This window comes from Phasianus colchicus, chromosome Z (genome assembly GCF_987193195.1).
Source record: "Phasianus colchicus chromosome Z, bPhaCol1.hap1.1, whole genome shotgun sequence".
NCBI lineage: Eukaryota > Metazoa > Chordata > Aves > Galliformes > Phasianidae > Phasianus > Phasianus colchicus.
In genome coordinates, this window is record NC_143476.1 from 20,848,502 (window position 1) to 20,863,357 (window position 14,856).

The 14,856-nt window shown below is 48.0% G+C and overlaps 1 protein-coding gene across 1 annotated transcript; it reads left to right on the top strand.

The window, feature by feature from the left end:
* The first annotated feature begins 8,096 nt into the window (after positions 1 to 8,096).
* LOC149912687 (uncharacterized) lies at positions 8,097 to 14,422 on the top strand. Its single transcript, XM_090131877.1, has 4 exons — positions 8,097 to 8,239; positions 9,275 to 10,010; positions 10,125 to 10,826; positions 11,181 to 14,422. Exons 1-4 carry the CDS (start codon positions 8,105 to 8,107, stop codon positions 12,761 to 12,763), a joined length of 3,156 nt encoding a protein of 1,051 aa, XP_089988003.1. The 5' UTR covers positions 8,097 to 8,104; the 3' UTR covers positions 12,764 to 14,422.
* The last annotated feature ends 434 nt before the right edge of the window (positions 14,423 to 14,856 follow it).

Consider the following 14,856-nt stretch of genomic DNA (forward strand, 5'->3'; position numbering starts at 1 on the left):
CTCTCTGGGCCCGGCCCACCAGCCAGTTCCTTACCCAGCCAAGAGTGTACCTGTCCAAGCCATGAAAAGATCATTCAGTTATGATCATAGGCAAAACCAAGTCAGCATGTGGAGATTAATGTCATTTATTCTTATTGATAAAAGCTTAGCGCAGTGAGGACTAAAACCAAAATAAAAACACCGTCCCACATTCTCTTTCCAGACTCAAATTCTGTCTCAATCCATTTGTCTCCCCTACTGCCTCAGTCAGCACATGGGAATGCGTGCTGCACTCAGTCCATAGCGCTCGATTTGCTCCGCTCATCTCCAGTCCCTCAGTGCCTCTGCCCCATGCAGGTCCCCCCTACTGCTGCTGTCCACCCCCAAGCGATGCCCGTGGGTTTCCCACAGGCTGCAGCTCTCCCGGCATCTCTCTGCTCCGGCTCCATAATGCAGGGCCCACCCTCAAGGCAGTGGCAGGGCGCTGCTGGAGGGCACTGCTGTGACACTAGGCTGCTGGGCGCTGTGAGCGCGGCCCTCTGCAGACCCTGGTGCCAAAACACGGCCATATAAATGCAATACTCCTGCACCCATGTCTGTTCCATTTTCCATCGACTTTTATGTTAGCATATATTCACAGTGTCATTAAGTGTATTTTCAGTGGAGTCTGATTCATTTTATAGTCCTTCTTTAAAGGTCAGGTAATGGAAGATTTTTCCATATCTCCTTTTGTTTTATACACTGTTGGTATAGAAGCTTTGATAATTAACGTATTATGCATTATATATTAGCTGTAGTTTTTGTACCTTTTGGTAAGTCCTGAATTTTGTAATTGTATTCTCTGTATGCATTTGTGAACTTCAAGTACTACTTCCAAAGTCAGAAAGCATCATACTCAATTAAACGTTCACCTGTGCACTCCTTTTCTAGTGAAGGCATAAAAAGAAAACGAAAGAAAATACTACTTGGCAGAGACTGTGAAGTTTTTGTTAATTTGTTCTGAGAATGATCTGAGAATAGTTTAGTCATGGCAGTTCACGCAGAATCACAAAAGCACAAAATGGCCAGGGTTGGAAGGGACCACAAGGATCATGAATCTCCATCTCCTCTGCCACATGCAGGGCCACCAACCTCCACATTTAATACTAGACCAGGCTGCCCAGGTCCGCATCCAGTCTGGCCTTGAACACTTCTAGGGATCGGGCATTGTTGCCGCTCTCTCTGCAACATTCGTTTTCCACCCCATAAGATGCTGCTTTGCCAGCGAAACCGACCCCATACCAGGTCGGGGCCAAATGCTCACACAGACCCCAAGTATAGGTGAAGCAAAATGGCGTTTATTAAAATGTAGCAGGCACTTAAATATTCTCGTCCTGCTTTGTCTACACCCCTTGCATACACGCTGTCCTATTGTGGGACAGCACCTGGCAAGCCCTGAGCATAGGGAACCTGACCCCGTCACACACCGTCTCCTCGCCACGCCTACTACATCTCCCCCTCCCTATGCTCAGTAATATCCCGTAACAGCGCGAACGCAAACGCTACAATTGTTCCCGATACCTGTGATACTCTATACTCTATGCATTGGTCCATAAGCTACTACATAATCCTTAGCAAGCAATTCTGAAAGCACATAATCACACACGGCAGAATAGCGGCAATACACACAATTACTAAGAGTGCTAATACTATGTCCTTAACGATCTTCGCAATCCAACTCCCGAAGTTGCCAAACGTCTTCTTGAACCAGTCTCCGATGGGGTCGTCGTCCACCTGGATCCTCTCCGTATGGTCTCGCAGGGCTTTCAGCGCTTTATGGATGGATACGCTGTGGTCGCTAAGATTGAAGCAACACATTCCTTCTAGGTCTTCACATTCATGCCCCTGTGCCAGGAGCAAGAAGTCGATGGCTGTTCTGTTTTGCAGCACCGCATGCCGAATGCTGTTTGTGTCCTCTAGCATCGCATTCAATACTAATGTTGTTAAATTCGCCTGCTTAACTGACCAACATGCTAGGCGTTCTATCTGAGCCAAGCTCTGTGCTGCAGCAACCCCAGGGTCGTTCAGAGATTTTATCAAACATGCCGTTTGGCTAGCTAGATCGGTGTTGTTACGGCAGCTGGAATGGTTTGTAGTGTACCTCGCAAAGGCTTCTATCGTGTATTGAGGGATGCCCATTAGGCAAGTGCAAAAGAAGTGAGGTTGCCGATTGCAAGCTAAAGCAAAAGTCGTTTTGGCTCGTCTTACTTACCTAAGTAACCCATAAATTCCCTGACAGTGACAAAAGGTGAATTCCCTCGCTCCCTGTGATAAAGCAATAACCACCACACACACTAAACATAGCATTTGCCTGTTAGAAACGCGTTTTCTCGTTGGCAGCAACGGTTGAGTTTCCTCCACGCTTCTCCCGGCCTTCTTTCGGGGTTCCTGGGCTGTCTCCTTCTTCGGCGTTCACAGGAGCCATACCTGCAAAACTCAGAGTCCCTCGTAACTGTTCTCTTTCATCAGATCTGGTTTGACCTTTCTCGCCGGGATCCACATGACACTTCCCGTATTGACATGTTTTACAGCAGCATACCCTCTACCCCATACTAGAATCCTCCATCCTGGCTCCCATATTCCTGCCTCTGTTCTTATTTTGACTAGAGGGCCTTCCTCTAGAATTCTGGGTCGCCAGTGCTTTTCTACTGGTGCCCTGCTGGCATCCCCTCTTTCATAGTGATTTAAGGCAAACTGAGCTTTGGCCAGTATCTCTCCTTGTCTTGCTATTGGGATTCTGTCGTTATATCCCTCCCCCTCCCCAAGAACATAGATCTTTTCTTTGAGGAGGCGATTGGCCTTTTCAACAATGGCCTGTCCTTGTGAGTTTCCCGGAATACCCGTAGTATGCTGAATTCCCCAGGCCTCTAACCAATCCTTGGTAGACCGTGATGTAAAACATGAGCCGTTGTCCGTTTTAATCTGCACTGGCAAGCCGAGGACCGCAATAGCCACAGCCCAGTGGGCCTGGGCCGAGGTAGAATTAGCTTTTCCGTGTTGGGTAGCCACGATCATCGTGGAGGCTGTGTCAACAGTAACTGCCAACCACGACCGAGGTGACATTCGCGGCTCCCACGTAAAGTCCGTCTGCCATATTTGCAGCGGCCCTAAGCCGCGGGGGTTGACCCCCGCCCCAATAGCAGGAGCTGAATTACAGTGAGGGCAGGCCTGCACCACATCCCTTGCAGCTGTAATGGAAATACCACAGGCTCGAGCGAGTGCCCTGGCGCCTATGTGAAGAGTGGAGTGGAGGTCTCTGGCCTTTCGGATTGTCAGGACACGGGACCCTGCAGCCGCATCTGCGGCTGCGTTGCCCTCTGAAAAGAATCCCGGTACATCCGAATGACTTCTTACATGTAAAATTGCTATAGGCTCTACTCGGGTGCACAAAGCATCTTCTAAGATAAGCGCTGCTTCCGTACTAGGGATGCCTTCTTGGCCCATTTTCAAAGCGAGCTTAGCTGCAAAAGCAGAATCTGTGACTATGTTACAGGGAAGGGAGGGCCAATAAACAATCGCCATCGCAACAGCCCTGACCTCGAGCATCTGAACGCTGGCGCCCGGATCTGTGAAGATTATGGAATCCCAGCGACCATTTGTTTCCCACACTACTGCCCCTTGCCCCGTTGATGATGATGCATCGGTAAACAGGGTAGGCCCTTCCACGGGTAAGTCTTGCACCCTGCACCGTAACGACAGCTGCAATGGTCTCGCCAGTTCGAAAATAGGGGGCGAGTCCGCAAATGTGAGGGAAGCTGACGTCCCTTCCAAAGCAAGCAAGATGGGCTCTGGGAGTGGTAAAGAATCACGAAATGATGTAGGGAGATAGATAATGGAAGGTTCTTGTCCAAAGGTTCTGACAGCCGTATGACGGCACTTACGAAGAAGCCTAGCCAATATTTCCAGCCAGGAGGAGTACGCACGCGTGGGCTGAACGGAAAAATGCCACCACAATGGTTGCGGTTTGGCTCCCAAGTCATGGCCTATAACAGCAGCCGCCCCACTCTCGCATTTACAGGCAGCCACTTCCAGCTCCTTTCCAGGATCATATCGAGACAGAGCCGATTGACAACAGGATTCTGTTATTTCCTTCCATGCCTCTGCCATTTCGGGCGTGATGGAACGCGCCTCGTTCGGATCCGAGCCCTTAAGCTGCTCATAAAATGGCTGCATGAGGCGAGGAGGGATCCCCAGTGCCCCTCGAATCCATTGTAGGGCTCCTACTAGCTTCTGCACATCCCATAGCGTGCGTATCCGGGGTTTGATGTCAACCCCGACTGGGTGGACAGTTTTGTCTCCCAGCCGATATCCTAAAAACTGGACCCCCGATCCTCTCTGGATCTTTTCAGCAGAAATAGTGAAGCCGGCTGATGTCAGGAGCGTCACCACTTGGGCTTCTAATGACTGGAGCCCCGATGGGGTCGGGGATGATAGCAGTAGATCATCCATATAGTGCAGCAGGAGGAACTGCCTAGGGGACTGTCGGACTGGACTCAGAACTCTGTCAATCACTATCTGACAGATCGTGGGAGAGCACGCCATCCCTTGTGGGAGCACTCGCCAGTGATACCGACGAGCCGGGCCTTGGTTATTACGGACAGGAACCGTAAAGGCAAAAGCCTCCCTGTCTTGCTCAGCCAGGGGTATGGAGAAAAAGCAATCCTTCAAATCGATAACAACAACCCCCCAGCCTGCAGGCACGGCGGATAGTACGGGCGCACCCTGCTGAACTACACCAAAAGGCACTAACTGAGCGTTAACTGCGCGCAAGTCGTGCAGCAAGCGATAGGATCCTGACCGCTTCTTTATCACAAATACAGGAGTGTTCCATTGACTAAGAGAGGGTTCTATATGACCTAAGCGAAGCTCTTGCTGTACTAATGCGTGAAGCGCTACAAGCTTTTCTGTCGGTAAGGACCACTGATCCACCCAGACAGGTCGCACTTCCTGTCTCCAGCGCAGTGGGATCGCATACTGCGCCGACAATTGGCAGATCGTGGCCCCCACTATAAATTTGTTATGCGTGCTGCCACACCCCGCAGAAAGTCCCTCCCCAAGAGGGTTCCCGGCACCTGCGCCACTAACGGGGTAAGCAGAACAGGCCTTTCCAGGGAACCATCCCTGCTGATTACGATAATCTCAACCATCTGGGCGGACCTCCGGGTGGGCGTTGTTCCTCCCACTCCCGCTATCATCTGTGCCGCCCCTGTAGGCCATGTAGAGGGCCAATCGGATTCCGCAATAACCCGATGCGATAGAGAAAGCGCCCGTGTTTGTAGGGCTAACTATAAACGCGGCTGGATTCGCTAGGCCCTTTTCTTTCGCTTTCTCTTTAACTTTAGCCCAGTCAGTAACCAGGCCCCCCCCCGGCCGCGGGCTCCCCCCCGGCCGCGGGCTCCCCCCCCGGCGCGGGCTCCCCCGCCCCGCTCCGCCCACCGCCCTATCGCGTTCTTCAAGGGGCGGTTCTGGCTGAGGCGTTTTGTCCAAAGAAGGGCATAAAGACGGGACAGGGTAAGGTGGGGGCGGAGCTGTCGGCTCACATGACTGACTCGGCGACTCCTTCTTCTCCGTCTCTCCGCCTCCGCTCTCTGCCGTCGCCGCCATCTTGGCCTCGTCGGATCTATGAGAAAGCAAAGACCCGCTCCCGGCAGCCCCCGTCACGCTCCGGTCCTCCCCGAACCCTCCTTCTGCCTTTGCCGCTTTAAGAGCCCCAAGTATCAAGCCCCACGTTTTAAGCTCTGAGGCTTTTTGGTCGGACATGGCGCGCTGGCACAGCGCCGAAGTAAGTGAGTCCCACCGATTTGAATCGAGCACCTGTTGAGGGGAGTCCAGCTCACCCTCCTTTTCTAGCCGCGATAACACGGCCGCGATCTCCTTCTTAGAAGGAACGGTCCTACCGCAATAACTTTTACAGAAATGTAAAAATACCTTAATTGCTTGATCCATAGTTACACACGCGACCTGCCAATACCCCACAGGTTCCACCGCAGTGTGTCTTCCGTAGGCGACCTGCCAATACCCCACAGGTTCCACCGCCTTACGGGCACGCCGGGCAGCTACTACTCACAGGGTAGATCACGTCGGGGTCACCACTTGTTGCCGCTCTCTCTGCAACATTCGTTTTCCACCCCATAAGATGCTGCTTTGCCAGCGAAACCGACCCCATACCAGGTCGGGGCCAAATGCTCACACAGACCCCAAGTATAGGTGAAGCAAAATGGCGTTTATTAAAATGTAGCAGGCACTTAAATATTCTCGTCCTGCTTTGTCTACACCCCTTGCATACACGCTGTCCTATTGTGGGACAGCACCTGGCAAGCCCTGAGCATAGGGAACCTGACCCCGTCACACACCGTCTCCTCGCCACGCCTACTACAGGGCATCCACAACCTCTCTGGGCAGCCTGTTCCAGTACCTCACCACTCTCTCTGTAAAGAACTTCCCCCTGACACCCAACCTAAATCTTCCCTCCCTCAACTTCAAACCATTTCCCCTTGTCCTGCAGTTATCTACCCTTTCAAAGAGTTGACTCCCCAACTCTTGCTCCTTTGTAGAAAACAGATTATGTGTGCATGGTATGAGACAATGCATATGCAGAAAAGATGAAACAGTGAACTCTTTATTTATTAGCTTTTGTCACTCAGATATTTAAGACACACTGTGGAGAATAGTCCAAAAAGATCAGCACAGTGTTTATCACCAGTCAGAAGGAGCAATAGAATTAGGAATTGTCAGGGAAATAAGTTTCCACATTAATGTTAAATGAATGATACACCAGAAAAGATGAGAAGCCAGAATAATTTTAGATAGTTTCCACAGAAATAGAAACTAAGTAACGTGTCAGTTTTCAGCTTGGAAAGCAATGGACGAGGATACGTTCAAGAAACATTTAGCTGTTATACTAAGGGAGATGGTTTAGTGGGGAAATATTGGTGGTTGGTGGACAGTTGAACTAGATGATCTTAGAGAACTTTTCCAACCTTGGTGATTCTATGATTCTTTGATTCTATGTTGTGATCACTGGAGATCTGCAAACATCTCAAAGAGTATGAAGTAAGGGAAAAGGGATTGCATCCCATTTAATCTAACACAGGACAATTACAGGGCATCAGCAGCATGCTGTTTTCCTCTGTTCTCATTCAGAGTGACCCATACAGTAAGAGTGACCTAGCCATACTTACTGTGGCTGAACATAACAGTTTTAAAAGAGAAAGAGAATACATTTATCAGTCATGGCTGCAAACAACGTACGCAGAATGTCGCAGGGACAAAAATATATGGGGACATCTAAATGCAAGTGCACAGATTCAGAGACAGCCATGTGGAGTAATAATTATTAAAAATGAGACCTACCAGCAACCATCTCCTCAAAGTCTCTTTGTGGAGACAGCTGGAAAATGATCGATACATATACAGAAATCTACTCTTGCCTCATCTTCCCAAGCAGGCTTTCCAAGTTTCTATCAAATATAGGCTTCTGAAATAGAGTCATCTTTGGCGTCATCCACACTGGTAGTTCTCATGATAAATATGAGTACATGGACTATTTTCCTAACTGCTAATGTCAAATAGTAAACTGTTAAGCCAATGACTGCAAAATCTTATGGGTACACAGTGAAAAAGAAAATCAATGTGCTGAATTCTCATTCATGGTAATTCTAGTATATCACTTAACTCCTCTTTGGGCAGTTTCTTTTTCAGAATAAGAAGAAAATATATCAAATATTTTGCATTCTCCTTCATAATAAAGTAGGGAACAAGCAGTAACAACAACTAAAAAAGACAAAAACAAACACCACTATGCTTAAAAAAGGAGACATATATAAAAAACATCAGTGCACTGATGTAATCTATACAGTGCCAAACTGCTGAGTTATGTATCCCTAGGTTTATTGTAAAATGTATGCATTTGTATTGTTTCTATTGATAAGATTTTTTTTTTTTTTTTTTTTTTTTTCCCTACTCTTATTGTGGAATCATAGCTTTCCATCCTGAGGGGTCAATACTGATTACCTGATCTTGATCTCTACATAACACTGTCATGGTTTTGTGATTTTTGGTTTTCGGTATTCCACATCATAACATCATGTGGGGCAGTGGGAGTTTAACTGTTGGTGCTCAAGCTCTGGGTACCTGCCTGGAAGAGAAGAAGAACTACATTCCCCAGGGGACTTTGCGGTCACAGAGAGTCTCGAGATACAACTCCTGGCAAGGTCACCTGATGTGCTCTTCTTAGCCTGCTCTTCGTCAGCTCTCCTCCCTTTTCTCCCTGCTGCTCAACTGGACTGCGCATCTCACCTCAGCTCTCCGCGTTGTGGTGAGGCCTACCCACCTTTCGGACATTCTCTCTCTCATTATATTTGATTTATTAGCTTCAAATTTAATTATATTGTATTATAGTGTGTTATCTTGCATTCCGATACTATATTTAGTAAATTAGTTTGTTTCTCCTCAGATCGTTGCCGCTGTTTTTAATTATTTTGGGGTCCCCTGTTCCCTTTTTCCGGAGGCGCGGATCTGCGGATCCCTCCGCCCCGCTAGTCACGGAACTGGGCTGAACCAGCCCGTAAACCGTTGACATTTTTGGTGGAGAATGCGGGCAAAAGCTGCTTTTTAGTGTTTTAGAACGAATCTCTCTCTGCTCTCTCGGAGAGTTTCGTTGGGAAAGTTTATCTTTTTCACAGGTGCTCGCTGAGAACTTGACCTTGAAAGTCTAGGCGGACTGCCAATATTCTGGGATATTTGTAAACTTTGAGCACTGCTATCTTGTTTTTGTAAAGAAAGAGAAAAAAAAATGATTCTGCTTTCTCTTTTAAACCTGTTTGCAGAGGGAGCTGCTAATTTTACAGAACTTGGGATTTTTAAGCAGGCTCCCAGTCTCTCCTTTGAATCCTTTATGCAGTTTTTGAATGCTCACCTGATCATGTTGTCAATCTCCCTGAATGTTCTTCTCATCATTTCACTCAGTATTTGTATTTATCATATTTTGAGGAAGCCTTCCCCAAAACCAGAGAATACTGAGTGGCAGGGAGTGTGGAGCGGCTTGGGAGAGACTTTAGAGAGATGGACATCTTTGGTGTCATGGAACTTCACTCCTGAACACCTGAAAGACCCTGAGAGCTTAAACGCATACTTGACACAGGAATGTTGCGGCTCAGGCAGATCTGAGGAGGCACAAATGATTTGGGGCCTAGCTAATGCTTATCGGGCCTTATTCAATAGTATCCCAGAGAGGGAGAGAGTTTGTGAAATTGAGAGAGAGTGTCTGAGAGCTGAAATGGAGAGTCTCAGGGAGGCAGTACGAAATGAGCGAGAGAGTCTCCAAGCCGAAAGGGAAAACCTCCGAGCTGAGAGAAGGAATCTCCAATCTCAACGAGATGCCCTCCAAATCGAGAGAGACTCCCTGCAATCCAAACTCAACACTCTCCAATCTGAACGGGACACTGTCCAAACTGAGCAAGACACCCTTCAATCTGAACTGAATGCTCTCATGATTGAAAAAGACAGACTCCAAGCCAAGCTGGAGGGTGAAAGCATTGGAACTGACCAACCTGATCAACCACAGGAGGCACCACAATTGATATCAGTTGCCCCTGTGAGAGGACGGAAAATGAAACGAATCTCGAGTCAGTTAGAAGAGAAGAAAGAGGAGCAAAGAGATCCAGAGGAGTGGCTCCGAGATCCAGGGAAAGCACCCCCGAGTCCAGGGGAGGGACCCTCAGTAAGACCACGGTCACCAATGCCTATAAGGGCATCAAGGAGTCCTGAAAGAGTAAGAGGTGAGCAAGATATTGTTACCATTGTTGATCGATCTCTGAAAATGAATGAAATTCGAAGTCTGAGAAAAGACTTTTCACGTCACCCAAATGAGCCTATTGCCACTTGGTTACTTCGTTGCTGGGACAATGGGGCCAACAGTGTGTGGCTAGATAGTAGAGAAGCTCGCCAGCTGGGCAGCATTGCTAGGGACTCAGCCATTGACAGAGGCATTAGTACATGCCAGAATCAGGCCTTCACCCTCTGGAAGAGGATGCTGTTAGCTGTAAAAGAAAGATACCCCTTCAAAGACGATCTGATGCCTGAGAAAAAGAAATGGACTGATATAGAAAAAGGCATCCGTTATTTGAGAGAATATGCTGTAGTGGAAATGCTGCATAGCCCTGATTTCATTCCTGATGAGCCGGATCAAGAGCATGATCCTGAGAGAGTCAGGTGTACACCAAATATGTGGCGTACATTCACAAAGACTGCACCAGAAAGGTACGCCAGTACATTTGCAGCAATGTATGGCAGAGGGGAAAGAAGATCCCTTATAAACGAACTGATTAATAAACTTCAAGACTTTGAGTTACATTTAAGCCCTCTGCGAGCTTATGTTTCAGCCATCGCAAAAGTAGCTGAAAAGCTGAACAGAATGGAAAACAAACAAGAAGATATAATAGATAAACTGTCAACCGTGCCTAATGCTGATGGATCCACGGTGGTAACAGACACATCCAATGGGGACCAGAATTCCCAGAACAGCCTACTGGAGGGGCTGATCAACTTGGTTTCCTCCCAGCCGGTGTCATCCAACGTCTCAGCTATCAAAAGAAGACGTCCTCCTGCTCGAGCAAGTGACAACAGTAAGACTATGTCACGTTTTGCCTTGTGGCATTACCTAAGTGACCATGGAGAAGATATGAAGAAGTGGCATAAACAACCTACTCCTGCACTTCACGCACGGGTAAAAGAATTACAAGACAAATCAGCCACCAAGGTGAACTTCTCCAAAAAGGTGATTGCTCCAGTTGCTGCAGACAACAGAGGTAACAAATAGAGGGGCCCTGCCCCCAGCCAGGGGGGGGAAAGGGATAATAGAGTATATTGGACTGTGTGGGTTAGATGGCCTGGCACATCAGAACCACAGAAATATAAGGCCCTGGTGGACACTGGTGCTCAGTGCACTCTAATGCCCTCGAGTCACCAAGGGACAACATCAATTTGTATTCATGGGGTGACTGGGGGTTCCCAAGAGCTGACTATGTTGGAGGCCGAAATCAGCCTCACTGGTAAAGACTGGCAAATGCACCCTATTGTGACTGGCCCAGGGGCTCCATGTATACTTGGTATTGATTACCTCAGAAGGGGATATTTCAAGGATCCCAAAGGATATTGATGGGCCTTTGGAATAGCTGCTGTAGACACAGAAGGTGTTAAGCAGCTGTCTGTTTTGCCTGGCCTATCAGAAGATCCGTCTGTTGTGGGGTTGCTACGAGTAAAAGAGCAACAGGTACCGATTGCTACAAAAACGGTGCACAGGCGGCAGTACCGTACCAACAGGGATTCCTTGCTCCCCATTCAGAAACTGATTCGTCAACTAGAGAATCAGGGAGTGATTAGCAAGACTCACTCGCCTTTTAATAGTCCCATATGGCCAGTGCGTAAAGCCAGTGGAGAATGGAGGTTGACGGTAGATTACCGTGGCCTGAATGAGGTCACACCCCCACTGAGTGCTGCTGTGCCGGATATGTTAGAACTCCAATATGAATTGGAGTCAAAAGCAGCCAAATGGTATGCCACCATTGACATTGCTAATGCCTTTTTCTCCATTCCTTTGGACAAAGAATGTAGGCCACAGTTTGCTTTCACCTGGAGGGGCATTCAGTATACCTGGAATCGTTTGCCCCAGGGGTGGAAACATAGCCCAACCATTTGCCATGGGTTGATCCAAGCTGCACTGGAACAGGGCAGTGCTCCTGAGCACTTACAGTATATTGATGACATCATTGTGTGGGGCAACACAGCAAAGGAAGTTTTTGAGAAAGGAGAGCAAATAATCCAGATCCTTCTGTGTGCTGGTTTTGCTATTAAGCAAAGCAAAGTGAAAGGACCTGCCCAGGAAATTCAGTTCCTAGGTATAAAGTGGCAAGATGGACGTCGTCACATCCCGACAGATGTGATCGACAAAATCACTGCCATGTCTCCGCCCACTAATAAGAAAGAGACACAATCGTTTCTGGGCGTAGTGGGTTTTTGGAGAATGCATGTTCCAAACTACAGCCTCATTGTAAGCCCCCTTTATCACGTGACAAGAATGAAGAATGAGTTTACATGGGGCCCTGAGCAGCAGCAGGCTTTTGAGCAGATTAAGCAAGAGATAGCCCGTGCCGTGGCCCTGGGGCCAGTACGGATGGAGCAGGATGTAAAGAACATCCTCTACACTGCTGCTGGAGAGAAAGGTCCCACTTGGAGTTTGTGGCAAAGAGCCTCAGGAGAGACCCGAGGCCGACCCCTGGGATTCTGGAGTCGGGCCTACAGGGGGTCGGAAGAGGGCTACACTCCAACTGAAAAGGAGATCTTAGCTGCTTATGAGGGGGTTCGGGCTGCTTCTGAAGTAGTCGGTACTGAAACACAGATCCTTCTGGCACCTCGACTGCCAGTGCTGAACTGGATGTTCAAGGGAAAGGTTCCTTCCACCCATCATGCTACTGATGCCACTTGGAGTAAGTGGATTGTGTTGATTACGCAACGAGCGTGGATGGGGAACCTCAGCCGTCCAGGGATCCTAGAGGTGATCATGGATTGGCCTGAAGGCAAAAAGTTTGGAACACCACCAGCAGAAGAGGTATCACGTGCTAAAGAGGCCCCACCATACAATGAACTACCAGAAAATGAAAAGAAATATGCCCTGTTCACTGATGGATCGTGTCGTATTGTGGGGAAGCATCGCAGATGGAAATCTGCTGTGTGGAGCCCCACATGACAAGTTGCAGAGGCCACTGAAGGGAAAGGAGAATCAAGCCAATTTGCAGAGGTAAAGGCTGTCCAACTGGCCTTAGATGTTGCTGAACGGGAGAGGTGGCCAATGCTTTACCTTTATACTGACTCATGGATGGTGGCAAATGCTTTATGGGGGTGGTTACAGCAGTGGGAACAGAACAACTGGCAAAGAAGGGGTAAACCCATTTGGGCTGCTGAACTGTGGAAAGACATTGCTGCCCGAATAAAGAATATTGTTGTAAAGGTGCGCCATGTAGATGCTCATGTGCCCAAGAGTCGGGCTACTGAAGAACAGCAAAATAACCATCAGGTAGATCGAGCCGCCAAAATTGAGGTGGCTCAAGTAGACCTGGATTGGCAGAACAAGGGTGAATTATTTCTAGCTCGGTGGGCCCATGAGACCTCGGGTCATCAAGGAAGAGATGCAACATACAAATGGGCTAGAGACCGAGGGGTGGACTTAACTATGGATGCTATTTCACAGGTTATCCATGACTGTGACACATGCGCCACAATTAAACAAGCCAAGAGGATGAAACCTCTCTGGGAGGAAGGGTGATGGCAAAAGTATAAATATGGGGAGGCATGGCAGGTTGATTATATCACCTTGCCACGATCTCGCAGTGGTAAGCGTTACGTACTTACTATGGTAGAGGCAACCACTGGGTGGCTTGAAACATATGCAGTACCCCATGCCACCACCCGAAACACCATACTGGGTCTTGAGAAACAAGTCCTGTGGCGACATGGCACCCCAGAAAGAATTGAGTCAGATAATGGGACTCATTTCAAAAATTCTCTTGTAAATACTTGGGCCAAGGATCATGGCATTGAGTGGATTTATCATATCCCCTATCATGCACCAGCCTCTGGTAAAATTGAACGCCACAATGGGTTGTTAAAAACCATGTTGAAAGCAATAGGTGGCGGAACATTTAAGCATTGGGAGAAGCATTTGGCAGAAGCCACCTGGTTGGTCAATACTAGAGGATCTATCAATCGTGATGGTCCTGCTAGCTCCCTACATACTGTCAAGGGAGATAAGGTCCCTGTAGTACATGTAAAGAACATGCTGGGAAAAGCGGTTTGGGTCTTTCCAGCTTCTGGGAAGGGCAAACCTCTTCGTGGAACTGTTTTTGCCCAGGGACCTGGGTCCACTTGGTGGGTGATGCAGAAAAACGGGGATGTTCAATGTGTACCACAAGGGAATTTGATGTTGGGGGAGTGCAGTCAGTAATTCTATGTATATATACAGGTTTGTGTGTGCATGTGTTTAGTGTTTGGTAAATATATTTTGTTTGTATATGTTAAGCATGATGTAGTGATGTAGAATAAGGGGTGGAATGTCATGGTTTTGTGATTTTTGGTTTTTGGTATTCCACATCATAACATCATGTGGGGCAGTGGGAGTTTAACTGTTGGTGCTCAAGCTCTGGGTACCTGCCTGGAAGAGAAGAAGAACTACATTCCCCAGGGGACTTTGCGGTCACAGAGAGTCTCGAGATACAACTCCTGGCAAGGTCACCTGATGCGCTCTTCTTAGCCTGCTCTTCGTCAGCTCTCCTCCCTTTTCTCCCTGCTGCTCAACTGGACGGCGCATCTCACCTCAGCTCTCCGCGTTGTGGTGAGGCCTACCCACCTTTCGGACATTCTCTCTCTCATTATATTTGATTTATTAGCTTCAAATTTAATTATATTGTATTATAGTGTGTTATCTTGCATTCCGATACTATATTTAGTAAATTAGTTTGTTTCTCCTCAGATCGTTGCCGCTGTTTTTAATTATTTTGGGGTCCCCTGTTCCCTTTTTCCGGAGGCGCGGATCTGCGGATCCCTCCGCCCCGCTAGTCACGGAACTGGGCTGAACCAGCCCGTAAACCGTTGACAAACACAAAGCAGAAACAGATATCCATTATTCCTACTGCCTTTGTGTCTTCTGTTAGAGTCTAAGGTGAAGAAATTCTGCCTAATTGCACACCTTAAACTACTATTCTTCTAGATCCATTTTATTTATTGTTTCAGTTGTGCTGAAACCTGTATCACATCGAATCAAGCCTTGCAGGGCACTTCTTTGTT